We start from the raw sequence: 19,889 nt of genomic DNA on the forward strand, positions 1-19,889 counted from the left end.
TGAATTAATAGCCAGACTTAATATATGGTATATATATATATATATGTATATATATATATATATATACATATTTGTTCTTATTGCACAATTTGAATACTGAATGTACAAATATGCTGTACCTATGTTTTTAAACACTGAACTGTACAAAATATATTCTGGTAGAATTTACAAACGGATACACTGTACTCGTTACAAAATCTAACATGTTTGTCTAAAGATTTTTCAAAAACTAATCTTTGAATTAATATATTTAAATAGGATAAGGTAAACACAAATATAACTGTAAAAAGGAAGTAGGAACTAACTGAATTACCGTCACACACTCAACTCAACAGTCGAAATTATATATACCTAGGTCTATTATATACTTTAAGCCGTATCAGCTGTGGGCTGTGTGTGATAGTGTGTGTGTTAATTATTACGCTATGAGCTGATCCTCATTAACCCCTGACGCAGAATGGCTACAGAATCACAATCTCCAAGTTAATACGCATAAAATAAAACTCATTCAGTTAAGACCCTACCAAAACGAACCCATATATCTAACTTTAACCAATATAATAAGTTTATGGCAAAAATAAATTTTTGGTACAAGCTTTTATCGCTGACTGTACTTTTATTCCACGGGCAACTAATACTCATCGAGACAATTCTATAAACCCCAAACACAATTAGGTTTCGTTGTTTTATCACAGAGTTCCTATGGCCACCTCCTGTCTCGCCTTACTTATGTATACAAATTTCCAGCTTCATTGGAAGTCGGGAAGTGGGTCAAATTTAACTTGCAAGATTTGACCCGTATAAACATAGTTACATAGTCTGTACTAAATATGGTCCATCAATGAAAATAGAGTGTATAGAGGCGGATTGTCAAAGTAAATTATGTAGCCACTGTAAATTGACTGCCAATATCTTTCCACAGAAAATTAAAACTGTTAGAACGCCATTTGACTTTGATCCATAAGGCTGATTAAGACGGCGCGCGAAGCGTATGCGATTTTAGCTACATTGCGGACTGTTGGTTAAGTCCAATTCAACCGACCGATCAAAAACCGCAATGTAATGAAACTCGCTCGAGTTCTCGCATCGACTAAATGAGCCCTTTTATTCTTTCACTGATATGTGTAAATTTGTTAAATATTGAAAAACGCCATCTACTCGACTGTAGGCCAAAGGTTATGGCGCCATCGCTCGAAAAGATTGCACCATACCTTTGGCCTACTCTCGAGTAGATGGTGTTAATAAGTTTACACATATCAAATACTATTACTTATTCTGTAATATCAGTGAAAGAATAATGATCAAAGTCAAATGGCGTTCTAACAGGTTTAATCTTCTGTCGAAAGATGGCAGTAAATGTAGGTACTGTAAGTAGCTACATAATTTACCATGACAGTAACTCTCTATTTAAAATTCTCTTTGATACCATGTTTCAAAGATGGATTTAAAAACAATTTATCTGGTTAAAGTCCTAAGCTACCTATTAGGCAGACTCTTAATAAAGTAAACTCGATTTCACTTTCATGAGCTTCTTCAGCAATTCTTTCTTCGTTGTATTGTAATCTGTAACAAGTAAAATTAATTTAAATGAAACTCCGTAGAAATCTTTGGTCTCTTAAATGCATTCGTACAATGCAAACATAAGTACATCCGCGGAAAAATTAAAAGATGTATGAGAACCTTTTACCAAGTGGATGAAATTAGGCTTGTTTTAAGCAATGGTATGTATGCAGGCAGAGATTAAAAAGTATTATTTGGTACTATTCCGCCGTATACATCCTTTACAACGAAGATGAGATAATAATATACTGTGCGTAAATATTAACCAATAACTTTGGAATTAATGTTTCAAACTGCTGAGAGATAAACATATTTTTTTAATACGAGTAACAATACCATATTCACTTACCTAGTCTTTTGATTTGCTCGCTGCGTAAACTAGAGCAGCGGTCGGCAACCTTTTAGCAGCCAAGGGCCACATAGTAGTTAAGGAAGTTGACGCGGGCCGCACTTTTGTTAATATGTGTGACTTTAATCAGACATTGTTGTTTGACAATATTACATACAAAATAGCCAGGGGGGCTCGCGGGCCGCTTGTTGCCGACCGCTGAACTAGAGAATCCCTAGATCCGCCAGGTTGTTTGTCAGCAAAGCGGGGGCGTTTCGCTGGTATTGCCGCTGAAATCAAATAATCCGCATAATTATAGAGGTACTAGCTGCTCGCCTCTTTATTAGTAGTATTAGTACCTACCTACTTAAAAATGGAGACCTATAAGCTCTAGAAACCACGGACCGGAAGACGCAGCGTGGGAAGGCCCTCTACAAGATGGAGTTGTATGGGGTCGGCGCGTGACCGGCCGCTGTGGAGATCGTTGAGGGAGTTCTTTGGCCATCAGTGGACGTCTTTCGGCTGATGATGATGATTCGGTTATGATGATGATGAAGCTTTCGGAAACCCGTCGCGCGAGTGACTAAAAATACGTAAATGCTCTACCCATCCATGCAGTATCATACCATGACCGTGCTGTCGTGAACGTATCAAGCATGGAATGTAAGTTAGTAATAAATAAGAGCTCGTCAACATAGGTAGAGTTTTTTTGATACTCCTACAGTCAGCAGCAGATGTTGCTAAGCGGACGAGGTGTTCAAAATTACCTTGATACCATCTTGATACGCACTTATTCTCTTAACAATAAAAGTCGCGTTAAGATCATTTTGAACACCTGGCCCTTATAGTAAATAACCTTATAATCGGTCAAGTCCTATAAATTAAATACCTTTGTACTTAAATTACATACTTCACTGCAGGCTTCACTATTATACGGACTCTACTTGTCTGGTCTAATGTATGGTTTTAAACCATAACCATTTCTTGTTCGGTGGACAAGTCGCATGCTCAATAGGCAATAGCATTAATTGAGCCAATAACATTTTTTTTTCTCAATTCTACGCTTACCTTTATCCGGTCGAATGCTTATTCCAGATTTCAGACAAGCTTGGCCTGTACTCGTAGATGCAGTAGCTGAAGTTTGTGCTGGAACATTTCACACGTTAAAATAAATTTTAAAAATAAATTACAAACATAGGTACCAACATAAAACATTAATAGTTAGTACCTTCACTTATTTTTATTTGTCAGTCGTAGTTAGCTGTTAACCAAGCAGGTAAGACTTAGACCGTTTAAATACCTTACTTTGAACTTCTTATCTGTTTTATACCGATCTATGTTTTACCTAGTAATAGCTGATACTAATGACCTGCTTGAAGACATGCATATCGGCGTCCGCGTGAGAGCAAATCTCGCATACTACCGAATACCTAGTAGGTAAATAATCCTCAAGTAAACTATTAAAGAGCATGCGAAGACCATCCCCGTATAAATCCTTAAGCGGACGCACACATTTAACCGGTTTCGATGAAACTTGCATGGGGTATGAACTTTAAGATGTTTTGCCCCGTTTCTTAATTCCCAATTATACCACACTCGTAGTTCGTACCTATCAATAAGCGAGATTATCATACTAATACGTACACGTACATTAGAACGTTAGTGATAAACCGGTTTTGATAAAACTTCCACTGAATAACCTACTAAGTTGAGATAAATGTACCTATGCCAAAAATATTTAATAGAAAAAAACCGACTTCTCAAAACAGTCTGAAATGCCATATATGAATGACGACTGGTCTGGCCTAGTGGGTAGTGACCCTGCATATGAAGCCGATGGTCCCGGGTTCGAATCCTGGTAAGGGCATTTATTTGTATGATGATACAGATATTTGTTCCTGAGTCATGGTTGTTTTCTATGTATTTAAGTATTTATATATTATTTATATCGTTGTCTGAGTACCCACAACACAAGCTTTCTTGAGCTTACCGTGGGGCTTATTCAATTTGTGTAAAAATGTCCTATATATATTTTTTTTATATATATGTAAATTATTGGCTGGCATTTAACTGATCACAGTGATCACCATATATAGTAATCCACTTCGTCACCTTTTCCTAGTAGCATTTCGTTTCTGTAAGGGTCGCAGTTCTTACCTAACCTAATATTAACCTTACCCACTTTTATACTCGTAGTAGCATTTCGTTTCTCTAAGAAGCGCTATATAGTGGCCGAGCGGTAAGAGCGTGCGATTTGCAATCCGAAGGTTCGCGGGTTCAAACTCGGCTCGTACCTACCAATGAGTTTTTCGGAACTTATGTACGAAATATCATTTGATATTTACCAGTCGCTTTTAGGTGAAGGAAAAAATCGTACTAATCCCAATAAGGCCTCGTTTACCCTCTGAGTTGGAATGGAAGTACAAATGGCAGTCGCTTTCGTAAAAACTAGTGCCTACGCCAATTCTTGGGATTCGTTGCCAAGCGGACCCCAGGCTCCCATGAGCCGTGGCAAAATTCCGGGACAACGCGAGGAAGATGATGATGATGATAATGATGATTTCGTTTCTCTAAGGGTCACAGTTTTATCCTACCTAACCTAACCCACAAAATCGAAATCGCCAAATGTGTACTATGCGTCGTTCAAGAGTTCTGTTCTGATAATCATCAGCAGTTCCACTTCATCAAATGTGACAGTTTTTAATGTAAATGCTTGATTTTTTGATTAAAATACATGAATCTCTGTACGTATGCCTTTAAAATTTGAGGAGTTCTCTCGATTCCTCATGGATCCCATGTTCAGAACTCGAGCTTGACATAAATGTGGCTTAAAAACGTGAGCTATGCGTCGTTGAAGAGTTCCGTTCTTGGCCATCATCAGTTCTACTTCATCAATTGTCACTTTTTTCAATGTAAATGCTTGATTTGTTGATAAAAACACAAAAATCACTATATGTATGCCTTTAATTAAAGATTTGAGGAGTTCCCTCGATTCCTCATGGATCCCATCATCAGTAGGTACCTACTCGAGCTTAACAAAAATGTGGCTTAAAACCTTAACTTGCTTAATAGTAATTTCGAAGACCTATCGAATGATGTGCTTATGTTGATATTTCTCAAGAAAAAAACAATTTTAGTTTCATACGACGACGACCGGTCTGGCCTAGTAAGTAGTGACCCTGCCTGTGAAACCGATCGGATCCCGGTAAGGGCATTGTATGATGAACACAAATATTTGTTCCTGAGTCATGGGTGTTTTCTATGTATATAAGTATGTATTTATCTGTATAAGTATGTAATGTATATCGTCGCCTAGCACCCATAGTACAAGCTTTGCTTAGTTTTGGGCTAGGTTGATCTGTGTAAGATGTCCCCTAATATTTATTATTTATTTATTTACCTACCCATGGAGTATATTTTAAACTACGTACCGAAGCGTAAAGTAAGTACATCAACACCAATTAATTAACGTCCATTAATGGACGGCTGGCAGTCCTCAAGTATGAGTTTCTCCAGAAACTTCCTACCTCGTACAGACAAACTGTCGAATGAACTGCCGCGTGCGGTATTTCCGGACCGTTTCGACCTTCAAACCTTCAAGAAAAGAGGCCAGCATCGAAATTAGGAAATTACAACCCCTACGGTGTTGCGACTGTAATGTAATAATAAAATACCCTTATACTTATCTTATAGTTTTGGAGTAAAATTAAATAAATAAATAAATAAATATTGGGGACATCTTACACAGATCAACCTAGCCCCAAACTAAGCAAAGCTTGTACTATGGGTGCTAGGCGACGATATAGATACTTATATAGATAAATACATACTTATATACATAGAAAACACCCATGACTCAGGAACAAATATTAGTGTTCATCACACAAATAAATGCCCTTACTGGGATTCGAACCCAGGACCATCGGCTTCGCAGGCAGGGTCACTACCCACTAGGCCAGACCGGTCGTCTGTTAACAATTACTGCATAAGTGCATTACTGTTAATTACTGTATAAGTGTTTCTTTTTTTGCTATTTTGGCCACGGAACCCTAAAAACGTTCACAAATCGGACTATCGGTTTCGAAGAGAAACGTGGACAAACTACTTGAGATCTGTGTGAAAACTAAAATACTTTTACCTAAAAGCAAAACTAGCATAATTACCATTTTCACTGTTTGATGTTGACAGAGGTACTCTGGCATGTGAAGATCTGATCTGAATCTGGTTTGCAGCTGAAATTTAAATTATTGTAAAAGAAATAAGGTAGAAGTACTAGTGCTTGACGCTGCACTAGTATTCGACATGGGCACTTTATGTCAAAGTAATATAGGTTAAATTTGAACAGCGAAGATTTTTCTGTATTCAAATTTAATCCTTGTCACTTTGACATAAAGTGCCCATGTCGAATACTAGTGCAGCGTCGAGCACTAGTACTTCTACCTTAATTTAACATTTTTAGATTAAGTACTATTAGGTATAACTCCATACGCCGTGCACCGCAATAACGCGGTTGGGAGCGGCAATTTATCTAGAAAAAAAAAAAGATCTTCATGGACTTTCCATGTGCGACGGTAATCGCTTATTTACAGGTGATTCGTGTCCTCGTTTGCCTCCTATATAACTTATATAGAAAAGCCTATGTTTATTTTAATATCCTTATATCTTATAGTTCTTGAGTAAAATGGCTGTGATCTACGGACGGACGGACGGGCGGACTGACCGACGGACATGACGAAACTATAACGGTTTCATTTTTGCCATTTTGGCTACGGACGGAACCCTGAAAACGATCACAATTCGGACTAACCAATTCGAAGAGAAACGTGGGTAAACTGAGGGCCTCTCGTGAAACACGTTCGCCGTGTTACTTCTCTGTCGCACATACGTACGAATTTACAAGTGCGACAGAGAGGCAACACGTCGAACGTGGTTCGCGGTAGGCCCTCTGAAGTCTGTGTGAAATAGTTATTTGTACAACAAGAGATCAAAGTTTGATATTTCTTCGAGTGCTTATTTTGAGTCCCGTGCAAGCGAAAGATTCTATAATAGATTCACGAGCGTAGCGAGTGAATCTAATTTAGAATCTTGAGCGTAGTAAGGGATTCAAAAGCGCACGAGATGTAAATAACTTTGATCTCGTGTAGTACACAAAATTTTTCACCCTAAGCAGTGAGAACATACCTAGAGGGACAGAGATAATAGAACCCAAGTATATCGAACTTGTATTAGACCCCGCATGTTGAAATGACCATAAAGGTCACTTGAATGTCATTTTGTCTCACTCAGTGAGCAAAATCGCATTTTGCTCACTGAGTGACCCACAATCAGTGAGCAAAATGCGATTTTGCTCACTGAGTGAGACAAAATGACTCAGTGAGCAAAATCGCATTTTGCTCACTGTTTTTAAGAAGCAAAGTACCCTTGTTCGAGCTGCTGAGGTGAAAATACTTTTAAAGATAACTAGCATATAATACCATTTACCTACACTGTTCGATGTCGATGGTCTGGCACGTAAAGGTTTGCAGCTGAAATTTAAAATTCTGGTGAAAAATTATTTTAATATTTTTAACATTAGGACATGATGTCACGATCCTCAGCATTGAGGGAACGACTGATGATGATGATGATGATGATATGATCTATTTTTTATGGGTAATCAAATATACCTACTGTTACTGTCTGTCTTTCGGGGCTCCCTGAGGATGGGGGCCCTGGGCACGAGCCCCGTGTGCCCTTATGGGAAAGACGTACTGACTTATATATTAAACCACTTATTCATAAAACTTAGCATCTACCTTTGTTAAATTTGTCCCTTTCTAACAAACACAAATGACAAAATGACGGATAAAGATAATCGATTATCAAGGGCTTAAAAGCGTTTATGAATAATGTCATAAGAATACTGTTGTTGAAATTGAAATAAGTACCTTCAATTCAATCTCTCATAGCATAGCATACTTAGTACCTATTGATTGAAGTTTCTTGTTAGATGGACATTGTTTCCATCAAAAAATAGGTAGGTAATACTAATAAGTAATTACAAATAATGAAATAGCTGTAAGTACCTACTCTGGACTGGAATAACCGTGATGTGCACAAAAACAGGCCAATTCGAACATACACTGAAATCAGAATAATAATTTATTTTAATCATCATCATGCATTCATTGTTAAATTTAGTCATCGTGCGTCTTGCCCGCACCAATACATGTACGGAAAAGTACGATATTTGAATGACATTAGTTAGATGTCATTATGATCCAACCTCACAAACACCCAATTATATGACAAATTGTTTACAGTACCTATATTAGGTACTCAGTAAAATTCCTCCTTAGAAGGTAGGTAGTGTATGCCGTTTATACATGTTTTAGGGTTCCGTACCCAAAGGTTAAAAGCGGGACCCTAATATTACTAAGACTCCGCTGTCCGTCCGTCTGTCTGTCTGTCTATCACCAGGCTGTAACTCATGAACCGTGATAGCTAGACAGTTGAAATTTTCAAAGATGATGTATTTCTGTTGCCGCTATAACAAGGAATACTAAAAACAAAATAAAATAAATATTTAGTGGGGCTCCCTTATAACAAACGTGATTTTTTTGCCGTTTTTTGCATATGGGCACGGAACCCTTCGTGCGCGAGTCCGACTTGCCCTTGGCCGGTTTTTTAAATTATAATATTAGGTCTTGGTACAAAGTTTGTTTGGGGTTAGCTGGATGAAGGGATAACTTCATCTTTATAATTTAAAATGTATCTGTTGCTGTGCTGGACTGTTTTAAACTTACCTACGATAAAATGTTTATTACTTACCTAATCACTTAGTGCTACTTGCACCATACCACTAACCCGGGGTTAACCGGTTAAACCATTAACCTAGTGTCAAATTGTACTGGTAACCATGGTTACTCTAGGTTGAATCAGTTAACCCCGGGTTAGTGAATGGTGCAAGTGGCCCTGTGGGCTACAACTAAGGCTAATTACTAATTATGGCTAATAGAAAGTTACCTCGTCTACTTGCAGCATGTTGAGGAAATTCTCATAATAAATGGTATTCCGACAGTGCATGGAGGTGCGGAAAGATTTAACTTTGGATAGGCTCTTTTTAGGGTTTTGTAGTCACCTAGAAACCCTTATAGTTTCGCCATGTCTGTCTGTCCGAGGCTTTGCTCCGTGATCGTTAGTGTTAGAAAGCTGCAATTTGGCATGGGTACATATATCATGCATTGCGGCAGCGATAAATTAAAAACTATAAAAAAAATTTTTTGTTCCAATAGCGTGGGGTACCGTTGGATAGGTCTTTCAAAACGAATAAGGAGACCCTTTTTTGATATAGTAAATTTTTCGGAAATAATCGCTCCAAAAGAAAAAAAATATGTGCCACCCCTCTATCTTTTGAACCATGGGTCCAAAAAGTATGACAAAAATCGTGAAACAAAAGCTTAATAAATAATTTCAATGAAAACTATAGCAAACATCATGATCGGTCCAGTCGTTTTTGAGTTATTGCTAAAAATCTCCTTTTTCTTAGTAAAAAGACGCACAAAGCGCTGCAAATAGGTACTCCCTGTAATTTATAATGTACCTACATGATACTTACGAATATCCCCCGTTTGGCCTATTTTGACAGAATCGTAACTACGAAACTCTACACTGAGCAATTGAGCATGGCTCGACATGTAGCTTATTTTCTGTCTTGCCAAAGTCTCTCCGTTCAAAATGATCGCCACAAACGTGACGAATCTTCTGCAACTTTTCTATGGATAAATGAACGAGATCTTCTTTTCCAGTCTAGCTTATCTAACCCAAGTTATACACCTGTAAGCAAAGTGGTTTTGGCTTCCTTTTCATTGTGTACTGTAAACATAATATTGAGGGACACAAATGATGCAAATTAAAATAAGTATTGCAAACATAAGAGGAAGATAGTAGTAGTAAGTATGTGCTTTAAAGTGATTGCGACATTTGGGTTCATGCAGGACTACTTTCAGATAACAAAAATATGAAATTGAATAACACGTAAGCTTTTATAGTAATAAAAGGTCATATTTGAAAAAGAAATGGAGATTATAGAGATTCGATGATGATAAACAACGTGCGTTGTGTCGGTCTAATAAGTACCCTGTGCCCTAACTATTAGAAGAGACTTACAGGCAGCAAACATAGCAAATTCAAATAATACACTGCATAAGTAGCAAATAACATTTTTAGGAATTTATAAATTGAAATAGACGTCATCTTTGAATGCCTGGAAAGTATTTGACCAACAACTTTGATAACTAGAGACTGATGACCCCACAGTCAAACTCATTGTTGAGTTTTGCTGGGCTATGACTATTTTTAAGAATACCTCTGTATTTTATTAAATAAATAAATAAATAACATTTAGGGCGAGCAATACGTGCTTGTTCCTCCTATTACGGAGTGGCGGAGACCGGATTCGAACCGGCGTCTCGGTCGGTCTTTAGCTTGTTACGCGGCTGATAAATCAAAATGTTTAATAAAATAATTTGATTTGTTCCCTGGTAGTTGTATTTCGGAACTTGTAGACTTACCGCTGTTCATCCTTGAGAAATTTGGCAAAGAATCCTCCTCGAGTGATTTCTCAGACACCGCATATTTCACAATATCGGTTTTTGCCGGCCATTGTACTATTTTACAACAGTAGGTACGGGTTTCTGTTTCAAATCACCACAAAACTCAGGAGAAGCAAACTCAACTTTAGAAAACTGTTATTATTTTGCAAAATTTGCACACGAATTATGTAAATTTTGTATTTCAAAATGGTTGCCGCTCGTATACGCATAATGTCAAGTTGGCATTTCAACAGTGCTGCCGCCAATGCCACGCCGCTGAACTAATTATGACAAATATCTTTGCTATACGTTTGTTCGTAGTAAGAGAGTTTCTCGCCACTGATGACATTCAATAAGTATAGTTCAATGAAAATTTAATTTCAAACATCAGACGTCTTGTCTATTTCCTACCACGCAAGAAGGTTTGTTAGTTTGGTATTGAAGAAGTATTTATTCTTGATTTATTCTTAGTATTTAATTTTTGCAAGTTCATTTGGTGCAACTAACACAACCTACTTGTTATTTTTAATTATTTTAGATAGTTTCCAATTATTAGAAAATAATTTTGTGAAACGTGTTAAGAAACTAAAACCTTTTTATCAGTCAAGGAAACCAGAGATATTTATAAGACGATTGCGTACTTTTGAGTGGTTGTCAATGTCACCATTTGAACTGTCGTTGTAAACAATGTTGTGGTTAGTATTATTAATATTAAGGAATAACATAACTATTTCATTCAAGTATTGAACAAGTGGAACCACTAAGAAAGCGAAAATCCTGCAATGATTCTTACCGTGCTGTAAGCAGACCTAAAAATGGTTAGATGGCAACAAATTAGCATAATTTCCTGTCGAATACTGATTGTTTACAAGTAAGTTCATTGACCCTGTCACCTGTTAGGGTTAGAACAAAGTAGTTTTTTGCGTGGATGTTTAAAAGGTCATAATTTAGAAACGGTTGCCCATATTAACATAGTTTCTATGGAGAAAATATAGAGCTTAGGCTAAACTATCTCCCATTTCCGGAAAGGATCGTCGTGCCTTTCCACCCTGTATATGGTACAAAAACAACTCAAAAAACCGGGCAAGTGCGAGTCGGGCTCGCGCACAAAGGGTTCCGTACCATAATGCAAAAAACGGCAAAAAAAAACGGTCACCCATCCAAGTACTGACCCCGCCCGACGTTGCTTACCTTCGGTCAAAAATCACGTTTGTTGTATGGGAGCTCCACTTACATCTTTATTTTATTCTGTTTTTAGTATTTGTTGTTATAGCGGCAAGAGAAATACATCATCTGTGAAAATTTCAACTGTCTAGCTATCACGGTTCGTGAGATACAGCCTGGTGACAGACGGACGGACGGACGGACAGACGGACGGACGGACGGACAGCGAAGTCTTAGTAATAGGGTCCCGTTTTACCCTTTGGGTACGGAACCCTAAAAACAATAAATAAAATAACTTAAAATTACAATTAAACTAAATACAAACTATTCTAAAATAAAATAAAACTAAACTAAACTAAATCTAAAAAAGGTCCCCAGGATGCTGGCTGCGTTACCCCGCTGAACTGCCAGACTGAAGCGTTGAGCGAGGTAACTGCCAGCTCTTGGGTACCCAGTTGCGTCCCTGAGTCTCTTTGAAAGGTCTCCGAAGAGACTCAGGGCGCCAGGACCCCACGGACCCAGTTCGATATTATAAGCCAATAAAGTAGAGCTTTATACGCTCTATATATTACTTCGTAATATGTAGGTATTATAAAGCAAATACATATAATAATATTGTTGTGACATTTGGTGACATCGAAATTATTGACCTCTTGTGAACATTACCGTTAGGCCGCGGTAACTTACTCAATTGAGCGCGCGTTAAAAAAGCGTTTGAATGACACAAATACATGTGTATTTATGCACACGACGGCGGTGGCGCTTTTTATCAAGTGTTGTTGGATATTCGACTTTAAGCCTTGGTCGTTAAATCGAATTTAGAGTGCTGACAGATTCAAGCGCTTTTTTAACGCGCGTTGAAAAAGCTCCCGTGCGAATGGGGGCTAATGCTATCCCATCGAATTTACACGCAATATCGTCCCAGCTCCTTTGAGATGTCAGGGTGTTCGGGAATATTTTGACCGCGGCAAGCATTTTTGCTACAAAAACTTTAAACTCTCGCGTTTTGTACACATATAAAGTATATATATGTGTAGTATATGTATGTAAAGGTAAAAACAATGAAATTATATCGCGGTAGACCCGTTTGTGTAATTAAATATTTTTGCTACAGCTAGTGGGATTTTTCCTATGAGACTAGATTGTCTGGATTTGTAACTTGACACTTTATAAAACGCGTCTCTGATTATTTTACCGGCTTATTTCTGGTCTATAACCGCGAAAATCGAAGTTAGCAAATTGCGGGCATTTTTCTCTTTCACCTCCTTCATTGGAGTAAAAGAGAAAGATCCCCGCAATTTGCGAATTTCGGTTTTTGCCCCTCTGATTATTTGTTTCTTTTCGTAAGTTTTCCTGACATTTGCCTTGCGCTTGGCGGACGGTGCCCGAAGTTGAAGATAATGACTGAGAAAGCGTGTAGTGTAGCGGGTTGTTCTACATCCCGTAAGTATATCTCTTTGTTTTTAAGTCTTAGATAGATATCACACTTCCATTGACATAGATATCTAGGGACTGGCTTTACGGGCAATAATAATGAAGCATGACAGGGGCCAGTACAGCGGTGTGACACCGGTACAACGCGATTGGTTGATGAGTTCGCATCACGCGCGCGATTGGTTGATGAGTCCTCATTACGCGCGCTATTGGTCGCAACTAGTTACGTTAGACTGCACGTTTGGCTGGAATTGGTGAGTAACACCGCTGAACTAGTACTATTTTTAGTGCCCGTAAACCCGTCCTTAGATATTATACGTCAATGCACACTTCTAATTGTGATGTTATCTATGAAAAGGGACCTTTTTGTCGATGGCGCTTACGCCATTATTAACGATGCTCCGATATAAATACGAAGCCGCGCGACGCTGTGCGGCGTAAGAGCCATTGACAATAAGGTCCCTTTTCATATATACCTAAAGTGTCATTCTATGGAACTTGCTAAGTAAACGAAAATCACTAGTAAATTGACATTCAGAGACAGACATTTGTTTGGGGTTTTTAGAATTGTTTCAATGAGTATTAGTTGCCCGTGGAAAGAAAAGTACAGGCAGCTATAAAAGCTTGTCCCAAATATGTTTTTTTTTGTATTAAAAAAGAGTTGAACTGGTCAGACTGGTCAACTGTACCTAATGTTGTTTAGATTTACTGTAAAAGGACAGACTTATCTAATCATAATCATTTTCAGGGTCTGACAATGCAGTGATATTACATTCATTCCCAAATCCTATGAAGACGGAAAAATATCTTCTTTGGGCACAAGCAGCTGGGCCTGAGGTTTTATCACTAGACCCCCACTATGTATACAAACGTCGGAGGATCTGCCATATCCATTTCGAAACACAATACTTGACTAATACTAGACGACTGACCCACCATGCTGTTCCTACTTTACATATAGGTAGGTAAGTTTGTGAATAATGTACTTTTGTTAAATAAATTAGTATTTAACAGTTACTAAATTGTTTTACTTATGTAATAAAAAAAGGAAACAACTCGCGTACGTAACCGGAGCTTCGTAACCAGATGCGATCGAAAACTTTTTCGGTGATCTTCGAAACTGGTTGCGATCAAAAACTACGTACTTCTGATACGTAACCAGTTGCGATCGAACTCTTTTTGTTTTTGTACGAAACTAGGGTCAGTGATACTGTACCTACTCAATTTAAAATATCTAACCTCCTAGGACCCACAGGTTTTTTTTGTAATTTTGTGTTTCGAATCTTCTTTTATTCCGTTATAGTTCAAAATTCGATTTGATATTGTCCTTTTAAAAGGAACTCGGGACTCGGGCATAGTTAATTAAAAAAAAAAAATTTGCTTAAAAAAAAATTAAGTTAAAAAAGTAATTAAATGTAGCATATAGCGTTGTTGTAACACGGGCATTACATTTAACTGAACCAAACAATTGAAATCTGTGACATCCTTATCAATGTCATTTCGAACATCGATCGACCGAGATTGTACTCAAGTTTAGTAGCAAATGGGACTTCCGGTTCGAGCGCCATCTTGATGGTCACGCGTCGTGATCAATTGCTTTGTTTTTTGATCATTAATATTGTTTAAAGTATAATATCGATAGCCTATTATACAGTAAACTAATGTGGTAGTGTGCAGTGAATGGAGAATTAATCTTGAAGCACGTTTAACCATCATTTTGGAGTCAACGGCCGGTTGTCCACGTGTTCCTTGTAAAGTCCGCTATCGCTTTACAAGAGCTAAATCACCGTACACTGTCTTGTACTAGCCGTACAATATCAATCGTATTACCTTGCTACTACGACCTTGATACTGGCGAAATAGCCCCACTGGGCTGAAGCCATAATTTTAAAAGAATGAATGAATGAATTAGTAGCAAATGTATGAACTCATTCTAAACACTAATCAATATGTAAACGCTTGTAGAGGCCTTATAGGAAAAAAAAAATAATGATTATCTCCGAAATGGAGTTAATTAAGTTACTTGATTTAAGCTCAGGAATGCACCCTTGAAATTAACGAAAAAAAAACCGGGCAAGTGCGAGTCGGACTCGCGCACGAAGGGTTCCGTACCATAATGCAAAAAAAAAACAAAAAAAAGCAAAAAAAAAAACGGTCACCCATCCAAATACTGACCACTCCCGACGTTGCTTAACTTTGGTCAAAAATCACGTTTGTTGTATGGGAGCCCCATTTAAATCTTTATTTTATTCTGTTTTTAGTATTTGTTGTTATAGCGGCAACAGAAATACATCATCTGTGAAAATTTCAACTGTCTAGCTATCACGGTTCGTGAGATACAGCCTGGTGACAGACGGACGGACGGACGGACGGACGGACAGCGAAGTCTTAGTAATAGGGTCCCGTTTTACCCTTTGGGTACGGAACCCTAAAAAAACACGGTGTATATTGTACCATCGCCCACACTGTTGACTGTACATCGGTGGACCTTATGCCTTTTGTAATAAGGTCCACCAATTTTATACATTACTAGGTCTGTAGAAACCTTAAGAGTTACATAATGGCTACAAAGACTTAGATGTTTGTATGATTTTAAGGCTCATTTCTATTATCTGTTGCCCGCAGGTAACAGAAACAGTAAAAGTATTGAGTCTGCGCCATATTCACAAGAAGCGGAAACCCATTCTGAACATTTGCATAGCAATACAGATAACACACCGCAATTGCCAATAGGTACGTCGGTAAAGTACAGTCAGAATATAATTCCGTACAAGGCGGGGAGAAGTTGAAAACTCGAGACACAAAATTGAAGAGATTTGAGCGGTACAGCTTGCAAAAAAGGAGTAGAAATTAAATAGTGGCAACACTGTAGTGTTGTCCCTTTCAAACCAATTTTTATAAGAAAACGGGACGACACTACAGTGTTGCCACTTTTTAATTTCTACTCTTTTTTGCCAAGCTGTACGTACTTCTATTTTTTTAAGTTCAAATTTCTTCAATTTTATATCTCGAGTTATCAAATTCTTTCCGCCGTGTAGGTACCGGATTATAGTAGCGGATGACACAAAACGCGCTAAAAGGAACTGCCACCCTGGAACAGTGGGTCTACCGCGGACCTCGTTCGACCTGTTGTCTCCCTGTCACACGTATGAATGTACAAGTGCGACAGAGAGGCAACACGTCGAACGTGGTTCGCGGTAGGCCCTCAGTTTTCCAAATAGAGATCCGATATATAAAACTCTGCCTCACCCACTTTCTCAGTAGAAAAAGGCGGCAAATTTAAAAAAAAATAGGTGCGGAGGGTTGACTTCACATAGAAAGTTTTAATTTCGCGCCATTTTCTTCTGGCAAAGTTTTGAATTGTTTACTGAAGCGGTTATTCCAATTAATATCTTTTGGAAATGTGAAATGTTGTCAATAGTTTTGCTTCCCATCCGTCCCCGCCAGCATGGATGGAACCGTATAAATAAGCGGTCGGCAACCTTTTAACAGCCAAGGGCCACATAGTAGTTAACGAAGTTGACGCGGGGCGTACTTTGTTAATATTTATGACTTTATCAGACATTGTCGTTTGTCAATATTACATACAAAATAGCCAGGGAGGCTCGCTCCGCCTGTTGCCGACCGCTGGTATAGATAATGAACCGTTTTCGTCAACAGATTTGCAGCCAACAAAGGAGCGTCACCAGTTAAAACTTGATTTTGATTTAGCCGAGGTCGGTGAACTGAATGACCTGATAGAGGCACACCCTTCTGACAATGAAGACCCGCCGCCCTCGCCTATCCCGCCAGGTATGCCGTGCGTGTCCAAAATCCAAGAAATTGACATAGATATCTAGTGGCTTTACGGTCAATAATAATGAGGCATGACAAGGGCCAGTACAGCGGTGTGACACCGCTACAACGCGATTGGTTGATGAGTTCACATCACGCGCGCGATTGGTTGATGATGAGTTCGCATTACGCGCGCTATTGGTCGCAACTTGTTGCGTTAGACTGTACGATTGGCTGGAATTCGTGAGTAACACCGCTGAAATAGTACCATTATTAGTGCCCGTAACGCCCGTCCTTAGATATTATACGTCAATGAGAAAAAAGCCTTGAGGACTCTAGAGTCAGAACAAGTTGACAACTATTATTAATTACGAGTGCGGCTGTCGTGAATTAACACCCTCGTTTCCAATATTTCACTTACCGCCCCTCTATGCACAATGTACCTACTATATCAGGCGTTTGGTTTGGTTATAGGTACAGCCTGGCAAAAAAGAGTAGAAATTAAAAAGTGGCAACACTGTAGTGTCGTCCCTTTCAAATCAATATACATATATAAGAGAACGGGACGACACTACAGTGTTGCCACTTTTTAATTTCTTCTCTTTTTTGCCAGGCTGTACGTAAGAAATATTTAATATATTAAGCCAATTAAGCGAAATCCCTTTTTTTTCAAACAAATCGTATTATTTTTCAGAGATATCGGAGAACATTGCTGAGACTAATGATGAAACAGAAGGAGATAAAATTTTCTCATGGCAAAAAGCCGAGTTGATCGAGACAGGTATAGTAATTACACTATTAAGATTAATCTCCTTGCGATTTCGAGTAAAACTAACTAGCTATAACCTCAATGTTGATTTTGGCCCCACAATAATTAAATTCTTCACTAGATGATAGCACCGTGGCGTGGCGAGAGGTCTAGCTGTCATAATCCACCAATAATGTTTAACCATGTTTTTTTTATTGGTGGATTTTGACAGCAGCTGTCAAAAAGACCTCTCGTCACGGTGCTGCCATCTAGTGAAAATCTCGATCGCGGAAATCCTCATTACTTGGGTTCTAAATTGTGGTCAGTCATGTGTACCAGCACTGGAATCCTCCAGCAACATGCTGAGATGAGGCCATTTCATGGCACTTTAATCTTATTGTGTTTTCTTTTATATTACGTATTGTCTCGTTTGTTTGTGCTTACAAATAAATTATATTCTATTATATTCTGTACCTTCAGTGGCTTGTGATAATGACAGTCGGTTAACGGATTGTATCTCATAGACAGACTGAAACATCACAATACCAGGCGTGGCTCACTCCGCGATTTCGTCGCTTTGCTACAGGTAGCTAAAAGTACATCCGTTCCACACCAATTTTGGGGAAAGCCATAAGCCGCGCGTGGCGCTGTCGCCAGGTCGCCACCTAGCGGCCATATCTGTCCTGATCTTAACAGACGCGTTTTGTTAGAGAGTGAGTCTTCTGTACCTAGTAGTATTATTTATTCTGTGACATTACTAAGTATTTAGGTATTCTTGGCTTATGTTACGAACACATTGAATACCGCCGATAAATGTGAATGATACTCATAGCTAAAACAAACTGTCTAAGGGCTGATTTAGAAGGCGCGCGAACTCGCATGCGATTTTAGTTACATTGCTGACTGTTGGTTACTGTTGGTTCAACCGATCAAAAACCGCAATGTACTGGAACTCGCATCGTCTAAATAGGGCTTAAGGGTGGCATTCCCCCTGTTCAATGTTACTGCGTCTCACTTTCACTAAGCAAAATGTGAGCCGCAATACACATTGGACAAAGAAATTGGACAGGTGGAATATCCTAATAGAATATTGGACAACCGCTTCTTCAACCCAACGTGATCCTAATTTTTAAAAGCTTATAATAGTTATAAAAGCTTACCTATACCTAATTGGCATGGCTGTGGTTAATATAGGCAGGTAGCTACATATTTATTTTGTTTTAGCCTACTTTGGTGTCCCACTGCTGGGCAGAGGCCTCCCCTCGTTTTCTTCACTCGAGCCTGTTATCGGCATTTTTACATCATTTGGGGTAGAAAGCGTCCAAGTCGTCCCGCCATCTCCTTTTCGGTCTGCCTAAACCCCGACCTGCACCGTCTATTGTGTTCCGTGGGTACCAATCAGTAACGATTTTGGCCCACGTTTCTGGCTACATATAATTACGAAAAAATATTTTCTTTAATAGTGATATCCAGAGAGGAAAATGGGGACTACATTTGTATGGAGAAGCGAACACGTGACTTCGTGCCCTTTGGTCTTAAATTTGGGCGTTTAAACCGGACATAATAAATGTTTTGTTTGGCTATTCTACGTCACGTATTCATTTTAGACGACTCCAACGTCCAGTCGCCGGCGCTGGTGCCACAGACACCAAAGACATATGAAGACGGGGCCACGTTATCATTGTTCTGCAATGAACCCGAGTCTCAACCCAGTGAACCAGGTGAGTAATCTGGTCTTAATCGAATTTAAACTGTCGTGAGTCCCCTTCGGCCGCGTACGCAATAGGAGCTTCGTAACCAGTTGCGAATGAAGACTATTTCGGTCTTGTACGAATCTGGTTGCGAACAAAAACTATTTAAAACTAAAAATAGTTTTTTCACTTCTCATGCTCAAAAAGTGCACCTTTATGTCGTGCGTAGACGACATAAAATCGCATTTTATGCTCTAGAGCATAAAGTAAAATCATCTATTACGACCCTTATTGACTTAGCAATAAAGTCCAAATTCTGCCATACAAACTGCCAGCCCTGCCGGCGCGCCCCCGACCGGCGCTCTCCCGATCGGCGTGCCCCGCGCCTCCGACCGGCCCAAGAACAATTTTCTTTAGTCTTGAATAAATACGTTAAAATAACCTAAAATATTTGATTTTTTGTATATTTTCCTCGCAATCGAAGTGAAAAGCAGAGTGTACAACAAGGGCATAAATGTCCATTTTTACCCTCGTCTACTATTTTGGTCTTCGCTTCGCTCAGACCAAAAAATTGCCTCGGGTAAAAATGGGTCACTTTATGCCCTTGTTGTACAATC

At 38.8% G+C, this 19,889-nt stretch overlaps 1 protein-coding gene and 1 long non-coding RNA gene across 4 annotated transcripts in view; one reads left to right on the plus strand and one right to left on the minus strand.

Annotated features, from left to right (window-relative positions):
* Positions 1-19,889, plus strand: part of LOC134801458 (uncharacterized) — a 36,915-nt gene that overhangs the window by 5,303 nt on the left and 11,723 nt on the right. Inside the window, exons 2-7 of one of the 3 annotated variants that reach the window (XM_063774048.1) lie at positions 12,974-13,068; positions 13,808-14,020; positions 15,685-15,792; positions 16,720-16,851; positions 17,528-17,614; positions 19,189-19,302. In XM_063774048.1, coding sequence (XP_063630118.1) covers positions 13,026-13,068; positions 13,808-14,020; positions 15,685-15,792; positions 16,720-16,851; positions 17,528-17,614; positions 19,189-19,302 — 697 coding nt within the window. In that variant the 5' untranslated portion in view covers positions 12,974-13,025. The remainder of the gene's footprint in view (positions 1-12,973; positions 13,069-13,807; positions 14,021-15,684; positions 15,793-16,719; positions 16,852-17,527; positions 17,615-19,188; positions 19,303-19,889) is intronic. The other 2 variants (XM_063774047.1, XM_063774049.1) reach the window with 2 other exon arrangements.
* On the minus strand, positions 66-6,344 carry LOC134801535 (uncharacterized). Its single transcript, XR_010145681.1, has 4 exons — positions 6,052-6,344; positions 2,957-3,034; positions 1,910-2,178; positions 66-1,563 (listed from the first exon to the last, which is right to left on the minus strand). It is a non-coding gene; the product is annotated as an uncharacterized LOC134801535 (long non-coding RNA).

This window comes from Cydia splendana, chromosome 22, assembly GCF_910591565.1.
Source record: "Cydia splendana chromosome 22, ilCydSple1.2, whole genome shotgun sequence".
In the NCBI taxonomy this organism is placed as follows: Eukaryota; Metazoa; Arthropoda; class Insecta; order Lepidoptera; family Tortricidae; genus Cydia; species Cydia splendana.